General features: G+C 41.4%; 1 protein-coding gene across 1 annotated transcript in view; it reads right to left on the bottom strand.

Annotated features, from left to right (window-relative positions):
* RPTOR (regulatory associated protein of MTOR complex 1) overlaps window positions 1-21,219 on the bottom strand; it is a 321,297-nt gene that overhangs the window by 101,830 nt on the left and 198,248 nt on the right. Inside the window, exons 11-13 of the mRNA XM_035104148.2 lie at window positions 16,412-16,513; window positions 7,155-7,238; window positions 6,093-6,203 (exon numbers count right to left, since the gene is read on the bottom strand). Coding sequence (XP_034960039.1) covers window positions 6,093-6,203; window positions 7,155-7,238; window positions 16,412-16,513 — 297 coding nt within the window. The remainder of the gene's footprint in view (window positions 1-6,092; window positions 6,204-7,154; window positions 7,239-16,411; window positions 16,514-21,219) is intronic.

The following is a 21,219-nucleotide window of genomic DNA, read 5'->3' as shown; positions in this document are numbered from 1 at the left end:
TGGTGTTGGCATGGTGGGAAACAGGTTAAGCTCCCCCACACAGATGGCATCTCTGATTGTATTCATTTCCAGTATAAATGAATGTTTCCCAGCATTTTGCTGTGTCTGATATTAAGGAAAGGACATAGCCCCCACCTCTCCTGATAAGAGAATAATTCCCTTTGAAAGTGAGCTTTCCCCACATTTCATATTGGATGCCAATTAGATGAGAATCAAGCAGGCTGGCTTTTAGTGCTAATAAGGCTCATTAGCAACTGCATCTTGAAACATTGTGCACTTGCATGCCAGTTTAAGCATTGGGGATGACATATTAAGGCCAGAAAAAGATGAATGAACACATACACATACATACTGGTACATACATTTATATGAAAGACTAAAGTGACATTAGGTAGAGAGAAGAGAAAGGAAGGAGGCTGAATTTGCTTTGAACTCTCTTCAGTGAGTTCTGCAGGAAGATAAACACCAGGTGGGTAAATATTAACCATTCTTTATTCCTGATTGAAAATGCAAGAAGGGGGGGGGTCAAACAAAGCGGGTGGGAGAGACAAAGATTCAAGAGAATAACTACATTGTTCAGGTAACTAAAGCTGCTTGTTGCAGACAGCTGCAAAGCAGGAGAAAATGGCTGAAGCCAAGCTGTATGTATAAGCAGACTTAACTCTTGCTGGGGGGGGGTGGTTTGCTGCTTCCAATGAATGGTTATTTTGTTAATACTGGTACCAGTTAGGTAAGTGGCCAATTATTTGTCCAGAAACAGGCTACTACTTCCACCAGATTCCACCAGTATTCTGTCTGCCTGAGGAAAACAGACTCTGCAGTGGAAGACTCTGGTGATAACATTGAGCATTAATCTGTACTCTCAATATGATACCTGTGGGAGGAAAATACTGAATGTACATCAGCATCAATGGCACCTCCCCCCTTCAAGGAATCGTGATATACCAGTAAAAACAGAATGGTGGCAAGCCTGCTGTGAAGGTGGTATGAACTGCCAACATCTGTGAGCAATTAAAGTCCTCTCTGCACGCAGAAGAGGGCAGGCAACAATGGGCTTTCATTATCAGCTGCATATTTACTCCCTCAGCAGGGAAGAAAAAATATGAACCTTGTGATGCTGAAACACAAATCTGAGAGTGGCACACACCTACCTAAGCTTAAGTATAAGATGCTAGATTCATCATTGAAGGGCACAATCTAAAATAAAGGGGTGTTGGGAACATTTTGTTTGGTCACAAGATCTCACTCTTCCCTAAAATTCTACTAGTGGGATTTTTCAGTAGTACTTTATTACACAGGTTAAAGAGTCACCATCTTCTCTTTTGAAAACCTCAGTATACTTATTTAAATGGGCATTGACATTAATACAGTAAAATACTGAGCAGTTGCTCTTTTACTAATGTGGTTATTTCTCTCTCTACAATAAGCATCCCACTGGCACCATTATTACATGGAGTTTAAATTAACACTAGTTAACTTATGTACTGTCAGGAGTTGGATGGTGATGGTCAATTATACTATCATTAATGAGGTGATCACAGTTACAACTCCTTAATTCTTGTGCCTGCAGGCTAGCAAAGGATATTGTTTATATTTGTCTATCTATGGCTTTAAGAAAGAATTCTTAAAACAAAAACAGGAGAGCTGGAAGTTCTACTGGCCTGATTTCAGCTGCCCAAACATTCTGATTATGTAGGAAAGTTATGAATGAACACTATTGGGAATTTAAAAATGTATTATCCACCAAATCTAAACCTGATGTTAATACATGTTGATTACTTGATCTAACATACCTTTACAATGTTTTAATGATTAGCACATCACATAAAACAAAACCAATAACCCACCTCCCACAAACACATTTAAAAAGCCATAGAATGTTAATCAGCCAAATGCTTGGTTGAAGAGAAACTTTTTCGCCTAGAGCCTAAATATATGTAAGAAAGGCCCCACACAACCCTCCCTCTACAAACTGTAGGTCCCTCTTCAATGGCCTGGAGATTACGTGCACTCCTAAGACCACTGTTTCAACAGTCATTCATTGGGTTTGCACTGGCTGAATGGTACATTGAGATGGAGCCCAACAGCATAGGCTTCTTTCCTTCTGGACATCTTACTTTAATCCCCAACATCCTAGGACAGGCATAGGCAATCTCGGCCCTCCAGATGTTTTGGGACTACAACTCCCATAATCCCTAACCACTGGTCCTGTTAGCTAGGGATGATGGGAGTTGCAGTCCCAAAACGCCTGGAGGACCAAGTTTGCCTATGTCTGTCCTAGGGGAAGGGCCGTAGCTCTGTGATGGAACAGCTGAGGTCCCAGATTCAATCCCCAGCATCTCTAGATAGGGCTGGGAATAACTTCTGCCTGAAACCTGAAGAGCCACTGCCAATCAGTGTAGACAATACTAAACAAGATGGATCACTGGTCTGATTCAGTATACAGCAGCTTCCTATGTTCCCATATGGTTGAAGAGTCATATTACAACACTGTGTCCACTACCCCCAAATGTGTCCACCCCCCCAATGTCAACAATAGTTGTGCCCATATTTGCTCAAGAGGGTTGGCAGGCTTTCTGCTTCTATTGCCTGCTGTGTGTGTGTCTAGATGGACATTATCCAATATGTCCAGCTGCAAAACAAAACAAAACAAAACAAAACAAAACATGAATACTATGAATACTGCAGCACCAAACCACAGGATTAGGCCATAAGTATTCAAACACTAAAATGGATATAGAAACAAAAGATGTCCACACAAAGTGCCCATAGAGCGTTTTTAAAAAGATACAACATCTGCTAGCTTTGCCACTTTGCTCATTCTGCACAGTCAAAAAGTTTTTTTTTTTTTAAAAAAAGGAAAGGCACTAACTAGACCCAGTCCAAAACCAAGCTTTCCAATATAACATACACTCATGCGTACTAGTGCATACTTGTGGCATCCTCTCACTCCTCTTTTTCTGATCTTTTAGTTCTTTGTTCATCCTGCAGACAAAACCATGATGTGTAGAAGATTTTTCTGTCCAGGTGAATGTGAGAGAAAAGCTAGTTGGAAGAATGAGTAAGTAGACTACACTGAGTCTTCAATGATCCAACAGTATACATACAGTGTGCAACCAAGCCATAATCCAGGGATCAGTGCTCCAGACAATAAAGCTGCCCCATAGCATATGTGCTGGAGAGAACATGAAAAGCAACAGAACTCTAATTGAATCAGAACCAGGGAAACATTTGAACTCAAAGTCTGTTTTAAACATGATTTTTATTAAATCCTGTTCTCATATAGGACTCCAATTTCGATTACTTAAGCTTTAGAAATTCTGCAGTATCAGAATCAAAGAATCATAGAATGGTAGAGTTGGAAGAGACGCTGAGGCTGATCTATTCCAGGCCCCTGTAATGCAGGAAAATGCAGCTGTCCCATATGGGGATCGAACCTGCAACCTTGGTGTTATCAGCACCATGCTCTAACCAACAGCTATCCAGGTACAGTATTCCCAAAAACATTAGCTGGGCCCTGAGGTACAACCATGTGAAATTAAGTATATGCTTACAAACTGAAAAGGATTATTTTAACCTGGTAGCTCTTATCTAGCAACCCACTACTACTAAAAACTTACTGTTATTTTAAAAATATTTCAACTGTTCCAAGTGCTTTCACATGTAATCTAGTTGTGATCCGTACAACAAGCCCCTAAGGAAAGTCACCATTGCTGTCTTCCATATTGCAGATGGTGGGACTGAGGCTAAGAGACAGTGATTTGCCTAAGGTCACCTAGCAAGCTCACGGCCGAGGCACAATTCAAATAGGGTACTTCATAGCTAAGCCACTACAATGCACATAAATACACTTTTAGCTTTCCTCCACTTTCTACCTTCTTTTACTTCTGTCACACAGATGTGATTCACTGCAGCTGAACAATTAATCACTACATCTATCTTTCAGTCAACACACCAAAACAACAGCTTCTCATGACTGCCTACAGCAGCTGGGATAATGCTTTCACTTACATTCAAAGGACATTCCCCTGCAGCCATTGTTACCTGACATAAATCTTGCAAAATGACTAGCTCTGGAATGCCATGGCCATGCAAGAAACATACCCATAAGAGCCTAAACCTTAAGGGATAATTGCTGCTGGGCTGTTAGGCAACAGACCATGTCCTATGCCCCTCCCAGCCCCCTCCTCTACTTTTAACACACTGCACTTCATTCTTTGTCACACTTTGACGGACAGTCATGAAAATCTAATATGTAATGGATTTTGGATATACACTGCAAACACAAATGCTTCTATGTCTTCATTTTTATGTTAAATTCCCCACTAAGTGATGGGAGAAAGAAATGGCCGGGCATTGTCACCTTTATCACAGGTTGACAGGGAATCCTTTTGTGATGGACATCTCCCCTACCTTTGCTATTATACTTATAGCTAATGGGGTGGGGGGAATGGGGTGTGAACATGAGTTGATGTTTCACAAATGATAAAGGAGGAAAAAGTACAAATGTTTCCCAGCCTAAGATATTATATCCAGTGGAGTGAACAAAACATGGAAAGGGCTTCCTGTCTCAAAATCCCAGAATTGCTGCAGAATGCTGGATCATAGACAGCATAATGCATAAATGAGGACTAAACTCTAAAGGATTTACATCTCTGGCACTCTAAAGCATGTACTTCAGTCTAAGCTGGAAGGCTACATCCGGCCTTATCTTTTAAAGACGGGAATGTGTTCTGTACTCCCTGACAACAATTTCATTGGCATATTGGCCTCCACAGTGCTGTGTGCCAGATTCGGTGAATATATTCTTATTCTGAATTATACATGGAGGCTTGTATCTCCAGCCAAACAAAAACATATATCAAAAAAAGAGCTTTTTCTTCCCCAGAACAGCTTGAAGATTACTTTTCATTTTCTTTGCAGTCCAAAATCCTCTTAAAACATTATCCAAAATATATTTAATAACACTAAACATAACTCTGGATCAGCAGGAAAGGATGCCAGTGCGTGATCATGGCTCTTTCCTCCTGCTTGTGCTTAAAGCATTAATCAGCAAAGGCAATCAAAATACTTAAGTCAACACAAATACTGTAAATGTCAGGCTTGTAAAAAATATCTAGTTTTGATGTTGTAATACTTATATTGGTTAATCATTTCTGTCTGCAATTACCTTTATGCACAATGCAAGCTGATACACCTTTAGGTGAATTTAAAATGAGACTACGATAGGAAGTGAGACAGACATAGACTGCCTGCAGAGAACCAGGCAGAGGGCCTTCTCAGTAGTGGCGCCCGCCCTGTGGAACGCACTCCCATCAGATGTCAAAGAGGAAAAACAGCTACGAGATTTTTAGAAGACATCTGAAGGCAGCCCTGTTTAGGGAGGCTTTTAATATTTAATAGATTACTGTATTTTATTTTCCTGTTGGAAGCCGCCCAGAGTGGCTGGGGAAACCCAGCCAGATGGGTGGGGTATAAATAAATAAATTATTATTATTATTATTATTATTATTATTATTATTATTATAGATGCACAGAGTCAACACACAAAATGACCATTGAGCTTTTACTAGCAGGATCTACCAGTAAGTTCCAGTAAATCCCAACTGGCTTCAACGTAGACAGAACGACTGGGATAGCTACATGAAGACATCTGAAGGCAGCCCTGTATCAGGAGGTTTTTAATGTTCAATGTTTTATGTTTTTGTATAATAACAACAACAACAACAACAACAAACCAATAACCCACCTCCCACAAATGCATTTAATAAGCCATAGAATGTATCAGCTTACTGCCTGGTTGAAGAGACACTTCTTCTCCTGGAGTCTAAAGATATGTAACAAAGGTGCCAGGGAAGAGTATTCCACAACTGCAGGAGCTGGCCAGGTCCCTCTTCAATGGCCTGCAGATTGCAGGCACTCCTAAATCCAACTTGTTCATGATTCCACAATAATTCCCTTTGGGCAAGTCTCTCATACTAATGACATTCCTAAGCGTGAACAAGTTATCTCATGTGTTGCCTCTGCAATGAATCAAGGCAGCCCTTTTAACATATTCTACATCACTAAATTAACATTTCATGGTTACTCACACTGTCCACTGCAAGGATTTTGGCCCAGATGAAGACCAGAAGAGGTCTTAGCTCTCGAGCAGAACTCTGGAGAAGCTTTAGCACATAAGGGAAAATGCCAACAGACAGAGCCTAGAGGAAGAAAGTTTGAAAATCAAAAATAAACTTAGGAAGTATGGAGTAGGTGAACCCAGCACAAACTTTAATAGCATGGCAAACACCTGACAATGAATCACAATGATCATGCTAAAGACATAATCTCAGCATATTTGTCTCAGGTCAGTTTTATTCAAGGATATCAGATGCTTTTTTTCAATCTCATCTGGATTGCCAAAACTGAGACTTAATTTAAAAAACACATTTTGCTCAATGCACAACGTGCTTACGATGCATTGCTCTCCACATCTCTCATTTGACTCTTCTTGCTTCTACTAGGAGGCAGCTTGCAAAAATCTAATCATCAATCCAAACAACACTATTTCTAATGGATACAGTGCTCCATTTCTTTGCTTCTCTCATTTTAATTGAAGATTTAACTTTTACATGTACATCGTTACTCCACCAATGGCTTGTGCACAAGCCATACATAGCTCAAATCCTCAAATGATTTTGACCCAATTTTTTTCTCATTTAAGGTCCAGGTAGGCCATGTTTGAAGTATGGGTAAAATTTACAACAGCTGGGGAAGCATCTAGTTTATTTTCATTTTACTCAGGCAGCTTGTTCAATAAATCCAACATGTCCATAAAAAACTGTATAAGCATTCACATTGCCTCTCTTATTATCACTATCCGTAGCCTCAGATGAAATTGGAGAGGCCAAACAAGGATGGGATTGCCATCTTCAGCTAATGTGTACTACATATAAAGGAATTCTCATCAGTTCTATAGCCATCTGAAGCTCTAGCAGCCTGATTTATGTTGACCTCAGGGTCATACAACTCTTGAAAACTAGTGTCCAGTTCTTCAAATTTGTGAGACATTATTTTCTATAACCTGCAAGGATGAATTCTTCACTCATACATGCTAATTATATAGCCAGCATCTTTCATTTTCCAAAAAGATGGCCATAATAAGTACCTACCAGGCTAACAGCCCAGGGACCTAGGTCCAAAAACCGTCCCAGTAAATCAAGAGCTCGCAACCGATGCACTTGACTTAACAGCACCTGCAGAAAAAGGGAGAGAGTGAGGGGAAAACAGATTGCAGTGTAAAGCACCTGAAATTTTGAAATTCTGGAGCATATGTAAGATCAGGGAAAGGTTATATTCAAGCACCAACATCTCACTTTCAGAAAAATATAATTACTGTATACAATATGGACTACAACTGGGCCATGATCAGAAACAAAATAATCCACTTGCAGAGCAGATAACCAAGAAAAAATACCAAAGGATACCACAGAATACATGTAAGGTCATACATGATTTGCATTATATGATCAATAAATTAAGCATGTAGAAGACTTTCCAGAAAACCCTTACCCATTGCAAATATGGAAACATAACATTAAGTCTAAGAGAACATCAAAGGCACTGCCTTTGTAGGTATCTGATTACCATATGCTGAGAACCCAAAAAGAAGGCTATGTTGTGTCATCATGCATTGCTAAAAGTCTTCCACGGGATTTTGTCCAGTCAGTGTTGTAAGCAAGTACAGGACTAGAAGAAGAGAAGTGTCTTGCTTAAGGTCACAAACTAAATACTGGAGGGTCTGAGCTCCCAAGCTCCAAACAATTCTTTTGAAAACCACCTCACACATCTGCTGTTGCAACACAACCCATCTCAGAAGGCAAACTAGAAATGGCATTTAAAAAAATAAAAAAATACATGCTACAACAAGGCCAGGCACCTAAGATGCTCTCTCTCCCCTTTAGTCTCTCATTCGAAGTGTAGGAGGCTGGCTCCCAGAGGTGGGAAAGCAATGGCACTGTGGTTTGCAAATGGGCAGCTTATTAATCAGCAGGCGTCTACCCCATTTGTTGGTCAACTTCCTTCATCCACCCTACAGCCATGATTACGCGGAGCAGGTATCTGATGGACATTCCAGAGTAACTCATAAGGGCAGGCAGGGAGTGAACTAGGCAGACTATATTTGTGCTCTCGTGCTGCTGCAGTACGCTGGAGTCTCAAAACCCTAGGATCAGGGCCATGTAAGCTGTTGTTGTTTAGTCGTTTAGTCGTGTCCGACTCTTTGTGACCCCATGGACCAGAGTATGCCAGGCACTCCTGTCTTCCACTGCCTCCCGCAGTTTGGTCAGACTCATGTTGGTGGCTTCGAGAACACTGTCCAACCATCTCATCCTCTGTTGTCCCCTTCTCCTTGTGCCCTCCATCATTCCCAACATCAGGGTCTTTTCCAGGGAGTCTTCTCTTCTCATGAGGTGGCCAAAGTATTGGAGCCTCAGCTTCAGGATCTGTCCTTCCAGTGAGCACTCAGGGCTGAGTTCCTTAAGAATGGATAGGTTTGTTCTTCTTGCAGCCCATGGGTCCTTCATGGATCACTGCCTTGTCATGGCGAAGGGGCTTAAATAACTCTGAGAAGCTATGAGCTATGCCATGCAGGGCCACCCAAAATGGACAGGTCATAGTGGAGAGTTTTGACTAAACGTGATCCACCTGGAGCAGGAACTGGCAACCCACTCCAGTATCCCTGCCAAAAAAAACCTCCATGGACAAAGACAACAGGCCATGTAAGCTACAGAACAGTTAATCTACATTGTTGTTTTTTAACTGTGTGCACCGGGCAGGACAAGTGTTGCCAGTTGTTGCCTGCTTCTTCAGTTCTTTGCTCCTGCTAGGGCAGCACTTTGCTATTTTTGCAGGGGATGCCTTTTTAGATGAAGCTAAGGAAAAGGTTGAATCTGTGGTGGTGTGTGTGTGAGAGAGAAGATTAAACTGAAAATTGCATCTCCAGTCCAATATATAATGAACAGCAAGAAGCTATTCAAAAGGAATTGGAAGCAGTAATCAGTCTTTGTTTTCCTTGGCAAATAGATGCTAAGAGGTCAGAGTGGAGAGAAAAGGAACAGGAGGAGGCTGCACATTAGTAATTTAATACAGACTCATTAAAACCACATCCAGCTATGTTAATGAGCTGGTAGATCTACAGACCTCTAAAGAATGAAGGCTCCCAAACAATAAAATATTATATATTAACATGGCATTAAAGAATAATGTAATCATTTACCAATATATTTCAATAGTATGCTGCATGGCTATAGGCTAAAAATGACTAGATTTATAGTCAACAATCCTTAGTGGTTGTCTGTGTTTTAGGACATTAGGAGATATGAAATTGCTTTAATTGTTTTTATATATGAAATTTGTTTATATGTTTTTTACTGTTGATGTTTAAATCACTTTGAGATGTTTACTAGGAATTTAGCACCCATATAACAGATGCTAAACAGTAACACAAAATTCTAAGAAATGGGTATACCACAATAATAGTCAAATGTCTTTTTTTGGGGGGGGGGGTTTACTTATTTGAAGTGCTTGTCAGATGCACAGAAATATTATCAGCATTTACCCTTCATTGTCTTAGTGGATCATCAATACCTTTTAATGATAAAATCTGTAGGTGTAGACCGTAATCTTCTGAAAACTACAGCTATTGTGGGTACCCTTTCCTGACCTTACTCACATAGCCCCTACATAGAGACAGTTAAAAGGTAAAGGGACCCCTCCCTGACCATTAGGTCCAGTCGTGACCAACTCTGGGGTTGCAGTGTTCATCTTGCATTATTGGCCGAGGGAGCTGGTGTACAGCTTCCAGGTCATGTGGACAAAGCCGCTTCTGGAGAACCAGAGCAGCACACGGAAACACCGTTTACCTTCCCACTGTAGCAGTACCTATTTATCTACTTGCACTTTGACGTGCTTTCGAACTGCTAGGTTGGCAGGAGCTGGGACCGAGCAACAGAAGTCTCACCCCGTCGCGGGGAATCCAACTGCTGACCTTCTGATCGGCAAGCCCTAGGCTCTGTGGTTTAACCCACAGCGCCACCCGCGTCCCAATAGAGACAGTTACTGCAGTATAAAAGAGCTGATTTGTCAAGGGTGCTTCCCAGTCATAGGAATGCAGATGGCAGACAGTTAACTCTTTATTGTCAAAGATAACACAGTCGCTTCTGCAGCTCTGGATAGCTATGCACACCAATCTAGCAACTAGGCAGCTATTCTCAGGTCTGTGCTCTATGGAGCTGTTGCAGGTCTGTGCTCTATGGAGCTGTTCCTCCCATGGGATGCATGCACACATTTAGAGACTGCAACTTTCTCTACTCATCCCTTTTCAATCCCCTCCTGGTTCTGGGGGACAGTGGTGCAGGAGAGGGTGGGGTCTCTTGCCTCAACAGGTCAAGGAGCATCTAGGGCAGGGAGGGTGCTCATCAAGTGGTGCTGCATAGTTCCATTCCTCCCTCCCATATCCTAGTCCTCATCCTCAAGTGCTGATTTGAATCAGAGAGGTGAGAGGGAACCATGCCAGGGGCCAAATCTCAACTTAATCCCAAATTTTATCTACTCATTTCAGTCACCCAGTTTAACCCCTGTTGGGTTATTTTCAACTTGCTTAACATTTCACTGTGCGAAATAAATTGATGTTATCTGCAAACTGGCTACCACACTACACATTTCACTTGCAATTAAGTGAACTGTACTGTTTACTTTCCTCCACTGTGAAAATAGTCTATCTATTGTAGCTCTTTGCCTCCTATTTTTTAACGAGTCTATAAGAGAAGCTGGTCTCTTATCCCATAACCTTTAGAAGCTTTTGGTGAGAGACTTTGTCAAGCTTTTGGAAAATCCAAGAACGTAAGTATATTCTGGATTGTACCTATCTATGTGTGTTGGAAAAACAATACTTCCCTTTCTTTGCTCAGCAGGACTTATCCTATAGGTTAAATAACTCTGCCTTTTATAAAACTTTTTCCCAATATACCTGAGACAGAGGTTAGATTCAGCAGCTTCCCTTCCAATGGTAAGAACAGTGGCTTTTAAGCAATTTTACATGTGATTTCTTAAAGAGCTCTCATGTGAACAGTATCTGGCTCCAGACTTCTAGATAGTGTTCTGAACTGACTAAAAGGAGTGGATAAGGCATTAGGAAAGACTTGCAAAGGGGAGATTATCGTAGTCTAGCAGGAGATAACCAGAACATGAACAATGGCTTCAGCAATAGATACAAAAAGGAAATTATAATCCTGGAGATAATGAAAAGGAGGAATGAAGATAGACAAACACAACTTGGCTATGCAAAGGGCATTGGAAATTTTTGTATTAATACTTTTTGTTCAGCAGAACGTGTAAAAACCAGTTTGGAGAGGATCAAGAATATTGCAGGCAGAAGAATAATAAGCAAAGACAGCAAGTACAACTACCGGTAGGTAGTTTGGAGATGAGGGAGGTAATTCAGCAGGAGGAAAATTCTACACTCAATATATTTTACATGTATTGGAAAAGTTGTTCAGTAATTTTGATAAGAAATTATTTGACAATTTCTAACACAGAGAAAATCTAAGGAGAAAATCTAAGGTGTGCCTTTGAAAGGGATTCCGAAAGAGCATACATACAGGGCATGTGTGGCACACTAGTGAGATCTAAATTTCTTTTTATTTTAAACTTGCAAGACATCATATAAGAAAGCCACCTTAGTCTCTTGTGTTTTTGCACATGAGCAAAAAATGGGTCAAGCAGCAAGAGTAACAAGGCTGAAAGTAATCAGTGTCTATAAAGATGCTCCTCACATTATCTGAATCAGGCACCCCCAAACTTGGCCCAGATGTTTTGGGACTACAATTCCCATTATCCCTGACCACTGGTCATGTTAGCTAGGGATGATGGGAGTTGTAGTCCCAAAACATCTGGAAGGCAGAGTTTGGAGATGGCTGATCTGAATCATCATTATTACCTCTGGAGCCTACATAAAATACATTAATCATAGAAATATTCTTTCATAGCATAACTCTCACCTTTACCTTTCTGCAAACCCATAAACTGCATTGGTGCCACTTATCTGAACTAGATCTGATACATTTGAGCAGGGCCCCAAGACTAGAGCTGTGCTGAATTATTGTCACCCATGAAAAACTTGTGAATGAAAGGAAGGGCCGGAGGGGCTAAGAACAACCCCCTTGGCTCAGCTTATTTGTGCACAAATCACCTCCCAGTAACCGCTGCTTTTTCTCTGATTTGCAGCTTTGCTACAATTTTTCTTTTATAAAAAATGGTTCCTCCTAAGGTAATTGCCAGTTAGCCAGGGATCTCAAGGGCAATGTGATAATCTACCACCTCCCATGGGAGTCTGTTCAACTGTCAAACAGCTCTTACCATCAGAAAGTTCTTCCTGATGTTTAGTCAGAATCTCATTTCTTGTAACTTGAAGCCATTGGTTCAGGTCCTAGCCTTCAGAGCAGGAGAAACAAGCTTGCTCCATCTTCCATATGACAGCCCTTTAGATAACTGAAGATGGATATTATATCTCCAAACTAAGCATACCTATTCCTTTTGAACAGGTTGTACACCTCAATTTCTACATTCCAGTCATGAGTCTTGTCCCACCAGGTTTCAGTAATGCCTATTAGGACATATTTGCCATGTTGTATTAAGAACTCAAGTTCTTCTTGCTTGCTTCCCATAGTCTGTGCATTTGTGTAGAGACAACTGAAACCATGAGTCATTCCTCCACACACTGCTGCCTTGGGCACCCTCTGTAGGGAATCACCTGCCAGCACATCATGTCTCTTCCTTCTCTGGAGAGCAGCAGGAATAATTCTGTGCATTATACCTTCCACTGCCACCTCATTGTGTTCTGAGGTCTGCATCTGTATTCTTGATCTTCTGGTCGAGAATTGGGCTAGCCTCTCAAACTCCTCCAAACACCCCTGTTTACAAGTCCTGGTCACATGCTGGATTTCTTCCTGTAGTGCTTGTATTAAAAGTGCAGCTGCCCTGCCTTCATTCCCATCATTCCAATTCCGAGCAGGCTTCCTGATGCCATGTAGCTAATCAGATTTTGCTACCTTATATGATGACACGTTCACAGCCAAATGAAGACAACACTTCCTGTCCTCACTCCAAATGGGCAAAAATTACCACTTTCCTTTTTACAGCTCCCATGTAAATAGTTGAATTGGGTGGTTACATTGGACGTGGGGCAATGATTTTCACCATCAGGATACATTCAGCCCTTGTCAAGACATGGTTAGCTACCACAAAGCAGCTACCATAAAAGCTACCATAAAAGCAATACTCCCTCACAAGCTGCATATACTCACTGCTGGAAATGGGCACAGAAACTTGTCTTAAAAAAATTACGTTTTAATATTCTGATTCTTAATATTGCAGATATATGAAAAACAAAACTATTCTTTGTTTGATACTAAACAAAAGTGAACTTTACAATTGAGACCTAGCAAACTCTGATCCCTGTCTGATAAGAAAAGCAAAACACTGCTTGCAAAACCAGAGAGGCAAATATACAGAAAAGGCAGGGGATCCGAGATTTCTTTTTTTAAAAAAATATTCTATGTATATGCAAATACCAAACCACCTACCCAAAGCAGGAATGAATACATTCAAGGAGGTTTTAAATTAAAATTGCAGGATAGCACAGGTCAAACAGCAGCCGATGCCATTATTTAAAGGCAGCAGTAGATAAAACAAAACCTTCCTTGGCATCTGCAATTAGGCATTGCATCCACAAGGCAACTACTAATCCTTCTGAGCTGCACTGGATACAGTTTGGAAAGCAAATGCCTCATCGAGATTTAACAATCAACAGTTGAAACATATACCAAAGTGGGCAACTCCCTTACCCTATGAAATCGTTGTCTCTCCCTCCCTCCCACCCCCACCCTGCCCTTCTCTACATGGGTAATCCATTTCCGTCAAGTCTTTCCCAACAGATCAGAAATTCTATAGGAACTTCATTGTTAAAAAGTCAATAAAAGGCCATTTACAAAAGAATCGTCCTCCTGTGAATATTACAACCATTTCAAGGACAATATAATGCCAAAGTATAAGAAGAGAGAAATGTGGGAGTGAAGTCTCTCTCTTCTAGATCAGTTACCTAAGTTCAGATGCACTGTGCAAGTGGGCACATTCATGGGGATAAAACATCTACATGCTTTGCCAAATTTAATTAAATCACATCATGATTCAAATCTAATGAAACAATGTAAACTTGGTTGCCCTAATGAATCCTCCCATCTGTGCTGACTTTTCCACCGGCTTAGTCACTTCTCCCTAAGAAGCAATAGGAAGCAGGTGGGTATCTTAATATTGTTGCAAAATTAATGATCGTAGCATCCCTCTGATGTCAAGTCACTCAACAGATTTGATGCTGGATTAGAAATCTCCCTGTCTCCACGGCTTTGTCAGAGATAAACTGCCCATCTATCACCCCTTTCCAAGAATGATCTCCCAGGCTTCAGAGGCTCTACAAAATGAAGAGTCAGATTCACAAAGATTGATGATACTGCCAGCCATGATGCAAGATTGTGGATCTAAGTGGGAATGAGAGTCCTTTCCTATTATAAGAGAGGAAAATGGACGCCCTTGGATAGTCCCATTCCTCTAAGTAGGAAGAGTCTATGACTGGCTAACGTCAAGTAAATGAAAACAAAATATGACCAAGTGTCCTCAAATAACTGCAGGAAATAACGATTCACTCTTTGGTTGCAGTCAGCATTGCCTGTGCAGATTATTAGAAAACTGAACAGTTCTCACACATCAAAGTATAGTTCTCAAAGGTATGGGATAGTACAATGATGATATATATTTGTTATTTTTTATTCTGTGCCTCCCAGGAAACTTGTGCATTGCAGTTAGGGCTCAAGGCAGAACTGAGTAACTACTGAATTCTATATTCCACCAAAATGCTGGAACATCTATTTTTTGCTTTATTGTCTCAATAGGCCTGGGTGATCTCACATTCTGTTTTGTACCTTGAGAAACTAAGTCACTTATATCTGCAAAATTCCTGTATTCCAGCTCAAGACTGTTATTAAATTACAGGCTTCAGGAGCAACACCACTCCCCGCTTCCCTCACACTGTCTTCTAATAATAATGGAAGGGTGCTATTTTTTCAGCACAGGAAAGCGAACAAATGTGAATTAATCTCTGGCTATGCCGTTTTGCAGATATTAAATGCAAAGGGTAACACTTGCTGGTGCATTTTTAATGTCAGAATTCAATGACTTCTAAATTTTGAAACAAAATTTTAAAAAAATCCTTCCAGTAGCACCTTAGAGACCAACTAAGTTTGTCATTGGTATGAGCTTTCGTGTGCATGCACACTTCTTCAGATACGAAGAAGTCTATGACTGAAGGTCATCCATTTAATGCAAGACGATGCACATTTCTTGCAACTGACAGACCATTATTATTATTATTATTATTAATCCACCTTTTCCCCTGACAGGACTCACGGCAATTTAAAGATAAAAATAAAAACCATTAAAAAAACAATTAAACCTTGATAGAAATATAGATAATAAATAGTTTTAATTCTATCTGCTAAAACCATGCAAATAATTACAATAAAACAGCATGGCACCAGCCCTTTCATTAAAAGCAGTCAGTTCCCAAAACCCTGTTGGAAAGATAAGTCCCTGTTGTCACTAGCAGTGCTTATTTTCTAAAAATAAATAAATGTTTAGGGGCACTCTCATTTTGACTCAAGAAAATCACCATTTTATAGTTCAAAGCGGGGTAAATAAATACTGTAAATGGACAAAAGTAAAAAGAACATGCATTACCCCCACACATTCCACACTGCTTCACACACTGACAATTCGCTGTGCTAGAGAATAAACTAAAAAAAGAAAAAAGTTTCTTCTCCCATTAGATTCACAAAATGTTTAGGGGTATGCGTCCCCCTGTGTCTCCCCAGAAAAAAAGCACTGGTTACTAGTAGCCAGTAAATTGTGGGTGGGGGAGAGAGGCTGACATGACTAGCTGTTTTGTGCAAGTGTCTTCCTGGTGCATTCAGCGGGGGGGACAGGTGAAGGAGTTAAATTCTGTAGCACTGACTAATGGCCTGCAACCTCAATTTATGCTCACCTGGGGAGCACTTAGGGGGTGGGGTAGTGGGACTATGCTTGTGTGCAATGTGTCTTTTTCAGCAAAGGCCCAGCAAACAATCAGCTCCAATTAGTCTCCAACGCAGTCCACATAATTTATTTACCCAAACACCATCTGGCAGAGAGCAAAGCAGTCAGGGAAAGGCATGCACGCAAATACACACATACTGAGCAAATTTGCAGCTGGCTGGTTGTCCACATGCTGCAGCAGCAGCCGCCTCAGTGAAGCTAGCAGTCTTACTGCTTGCCAACTCACCTGCAGCACAATGGGAAGCTGTTCCGGTGGATTGCGGTTTTCTACTCCCATCGTTAGCCATACCTGAAACGCTGTTAGCTGCTCAGCAAAGAACGGGCTGTGCTGTTGGGGAAACAATGGGCATTGGGTCATTATAAACTATCATGAAAACTGTATGCCAACAAAACAATGCAGGAACTCCAAATTTGCTTGTTTACGAACTACAAAGCAGTGGGGAATTTTTTTTTTTTAACCTCAGCATAACATTAGCAAAAGTTTGTTCCACGCTGATTTTACAGTCTGCTGTGAACCAACTACTTGAAATCATTCATCTACTAAAAAGAATGGGAGGAAAATGGGAGAAAGCTCTTGTTTATAAGTTTTGAATGGTTAATCCGCTGTGCACATTTTCCACTTGTAACTTTGACAGGGCACAAATTCATTTCTTTTTCATGGCTACGCTTTCATATATTCTGTGCAACGGAGCCGCATTTACCGAGTCCAAGGTGAAAATGATTCAGCAACAATGAAAAATGTTTTTCTGTCTCGGCAAAGACATTCACAATTCATACATGCAGTTTTAAATTATATAAGATGGTGTCAAAACAAACAAACAAACAAAAAACCATGCACAAGCAAAACTCATTTCTCCATTTTTTTTAAAAAGAAAAAGATATTCACAAAATGCCTATATTCCATTTCAGTGATATAAATGTCTAAGAAACCTACTGGTTATCTTCCAGTTTTGCTACCCTTAACAATATATGGATATAAGTACAAAACTGGGATGTAAGATATGTCTTACTAGAACTATGTAGAACTTAAAGAGATCTTAAGTCCTTTCTGGGGCCTCATTCCCCTACCTCCTACCTCTTTTTGTGCATGCATATCTTGATTTAATTCATTTATGTGGAGGCCTATGGTTAATACTAACATTCAATTGAAATTTTATTTATTCTTATTTGATAAAATGTGTAACATTTATATACTATTACAATCTGGATGGAACACACAAAGCTATGCAGGTCACTCTTGGGTCCAATTTGAATATTCCCCAAAACAGGGGTGAGGAATCTTTTTGACCTGATGGGCCAGACCAAATACTTATCTCCCCACACTCATGTGGGCCAACTTTGACAGCGGGTGGGAAAATCCATATGTCAACTGACATCATAATGACACCAGGAGATTGGCACTCGCCAATGCCTCTTGTGCAACCTTCCCAAACACACTTTGAAAGTAATTTTTATTTGCGTTTTTACATAGAGTTAAAAATGAATAAGTAAAGAATAAAATGGGGAAAATGAAAACAAAGCCATGACAAACCAAGGACACAACACAAAACACCTAAAGACTTCCCTTCCTCTCCTTCTCTGGTATCTTCTCTTTTAACCTCTCTTCCGCATATTCTAAGTTACCAAGTTCTACTCTTCTTACTAATTATCTCATACTTCCTCTTGTACTGCTGAATTTATTCAAGTCCTACTAAACTGTTCACTTGTTTATACTGATTTCTTAAACACTTTACAAACATTTTCCAATCCTTTCTGCATTCTCAATCATTTTGTTCTCTTATCTTACTAGTCAGACTTGCTAGCTCCGCATATTCCAATAACAAATGCCATTCCTCCTTGGTTGGCGCTACAAGCAAAATTTGGGCTGCCGTAATTGGGGGGGATGGAGACTTCTGTTGTTACTTTTCCCAGAAGAAAAGCTTCTGGTTTCTTGGGAAATGTTCTCTTAAACATTTTTTTTAAGTGCATTATAAATCATTTCCCAGAATTCTTTGATTACTTTACATGACCACCGCATGTGGTAAAATGATCATTCTACCTCTTTGCACCTCCAGCATTTGCCTGTCTTAGCTTTAAACATTTTCGCTAGTTCACTACCATCTGTGGATCATTTTCATGTGGTTTTCGTTCAGTAAATAACACGCAGTATTTTTCAGGTCCATTTTCCATAGCTCCCCCCCCCCCAATGCAAACTCATTGCAAACACACCTTGGAAGCACTGCACAAAGACTTTGCAAACCTTGTGCTCAGTTCATCCCAAGCACCATGCACAGGGCTGGCAAAACACTTCATGCAAAATCCCTTTCAGTCAAGTTCCACCTTTAGCTGCCCAACACCTGGTATCTTATATTATGTTGGGTGTAGAGCAAGTGGGCATGATCTGCCCAAAATGGCCTGGTGGGCCACAAGGGGAGGTCTGGATTAGGTTCCCCACCCCTGCCAAACAGCAATCCCTGCCCCCTTACTGCATGGTGGTCTCTACTATGCAGGTAGGAAGTGCTGAGAAGAATGTCACATTAGTTTCCACCCACCGTACCTTGATTTTTAGAGCCAGAAACAGCACTGCTCCTCAAAAGGAATGGGTCTCTTCATGGCATTTGTGTGTGTGTCTCTCTCTAAGGATGCTTTGTAAAGTAAGAGGTGCTTCACTATGCCAAATGCCATGGAAGCATAATTTTTTAAACTGGGAAAACCAGCAATGGAGCCCTGATAATACTGATGAATGCCTAATTAATCTGTTTTTTCATTTGCAGAATCAGAGAGATTTATCTGCTTGAATCACTGACAGCAATGAATTGTTGTACCACTATATTTCTGTACAAGGTCTTGCGGAGAAATGAGATTAATATGCACAAGACTTGAATAAGTAACAAGATCTCAAAGTTAATCACATTTCTGCAAAGCGGGACATCACAAAACGTAGGGTATGTCCTCCCTGAATAAAATATCTACAAACTAAGTTCAAAAGTAGTTGTGCTTTTTAAATGCAGAACTGCTTACGGGGGAGGACAACCAAGCAACAAAAGGATACAAGCTGTTTATTAGAGAATTAGGGCAGGTCTATATGCTAAGGCCACCACAGCTTCAGTGTAAAGTTTGCTCCACACACCATCACATGTAGCGTGCCTAGCCATCTAGATTGTTCCTGACACAAGAAAATAAAAGTTTATATACAACCAGAAGACTTCCTTGGCAGTTGTTCAAAAACTCTTCACACCAAGGGGCAAGTTTTGTTTTATTTACTGTATTGGCCTGAATATAAGCCTCACTACCCCCCAAAATTCTTATTGTGAAAAGTTAAAGTGTAGCTTAAATTTGTGACCTTACAAAAACTGGCTTTTACAATATCGCTGCTGAAACAGACATACAGTAAAACGGAATGGGTGTGAGTGCCTGCGGAATTTTAAGGGAGCGACTTATATTCGGGTATTGTCTTTTTTACTCTCCCCCCCCCCTGAATTTTAAAGGTACGGCTTATATTCGGATGCGGCTTATATTTGGGCCAATGCGGTACGTATTATTACACTTGTATCCCACTTTTCCTCCAAGGAACTTGTGAGAGTTTTCCCCCTTCCCATTTTATCCTCACAACAATCCCGTGAAGTTAGGCTGAGAGGCTGTGAGTGGCCCAAGGTCACACACTGAGCTTCATGACTGAGTGAGGATTTGACCCCGGTCTCCCGAGCCCAAGTTCAACACTCTAAACCAGGGGTCCCCAGACTTACCGGCGTTTGGGCCGGTTCCCACCGCACCAATCGCGCGGCGGGCCGGAGGACGGGGGAGCGCGCGCCTGTGCGGGCCGGCGGGCGGGGGAGTGCGTGCCCATGCGCATGCGCACGGGCGCTTACTGGCACGGAGGCGCGCTTCCAGGGTGGAAAAAGCGCCGAAAATCCGTTGTGCGCATGCGTATGGGCCTCCCCCGCCCCGGAAGTGCACCAGAAATGACCTCTTCCGGGTCGGGAGAGGCCCATACGCATGCGCACAAAGGATTTTCGGCGCTTTTTTCCCGACCCGGAAGAGCGCTGCTGCGCTGCGCGCCGTAAGAGCGGGCGACGGCGGGTCGTCGCGGGCCGGATTGGCAGGCCAATTGGGCCGCATCCGGCCCCCGGGCCGTAGTCTGGGGACCCCTGCTCTAAACACTATATCACCATGGTTCTGATGGGGAACCACACTACATGTTTTCCAAACATATTCCACGTAGTGATCATAACACGTAGGCCAGCTAAGAACTCTTGATTGTGAAATGCTTAATTCCTCAAGGAGCAGCCCATTAAGAAGGAGAAGGAGAAGGAGAAGGAGAAGAAGAAGAAGAGGAGGAGGAAGAAGAAGAAGAAGAAGAAGAAGAAGAAGAAGAAGAAGAAGAAGAAGAAGAAGAAGAGGAAGAGGAAGAGGAAGAGGAAGAAGAAGAAGAAGAAGAAGAAGAAGAAGAAGAAGAAGAAGAAGAAGAAGAAGAAGAAGAAGAAGAAGAAGAAGAAGAAGAAGAAGAAGATGAAGAAGCAGCAGCAGCAGCGTTTGGACTTGATATTCCGCCTTTCACTACCTTAAGGAGTTTCAAAGCAGCTAACAATCTCCTTTCCCTTCCTCCCCCACAACAAACACTCTGTGAGGTGAGTGGGGCTGGGAGCCTTCAGAGAAGTGTGACTAGCCCAAGGTCACCCAGCAGCTGCATGTGGAGGAGCAGGGAAGCGAACCCAGTTCGCCAGATTACGAGTCCACCGCTCTTAACCACTACACCACGCTGGCTCCCTAAGCTTGGGCTGGGAAAAGCAGGGAATCACCCAACTTTCTCAAAACAACAGTTCAGTGGAAACTTAAAAACTAATACTTTTATTATAAGCTTCTGTGGAAAACACAGACTCTCACTCCTGTTCTCACATATGCAAACAGAGGGGGGGGGCTACATTTTCTCTCAGTAGTGGGCTAGCAGTTTTCAGTTGCAATTTCCAGCCGATCCTAAGCCAGGTGTCATGCCCTAGCCTTTGTGAACTTACACCCATACTTATAGTCCTCAAAAGACATATTTAAGAGCTACTG

Source organism: Zootoca vivipara, chromosome 2 (genome assembly GCF_963506605.1).
Source record: "Zootoca vivipara chromosome 2, rZooViv1.1, whole genome shotgun sequence".
In the NCBI taxonomy this organism is placed as follows: domain Eukaryota; kingdom Metazoa; phylum Chordata; class Lepidosauria; order Squamata; family Lacertidae; genus Zootoca; species Zootoca vivipara.
Note: the sequence above shows the minus strand (reverse complement) of the source record. Positions and strands in the feature narration are given on the sequence as shown.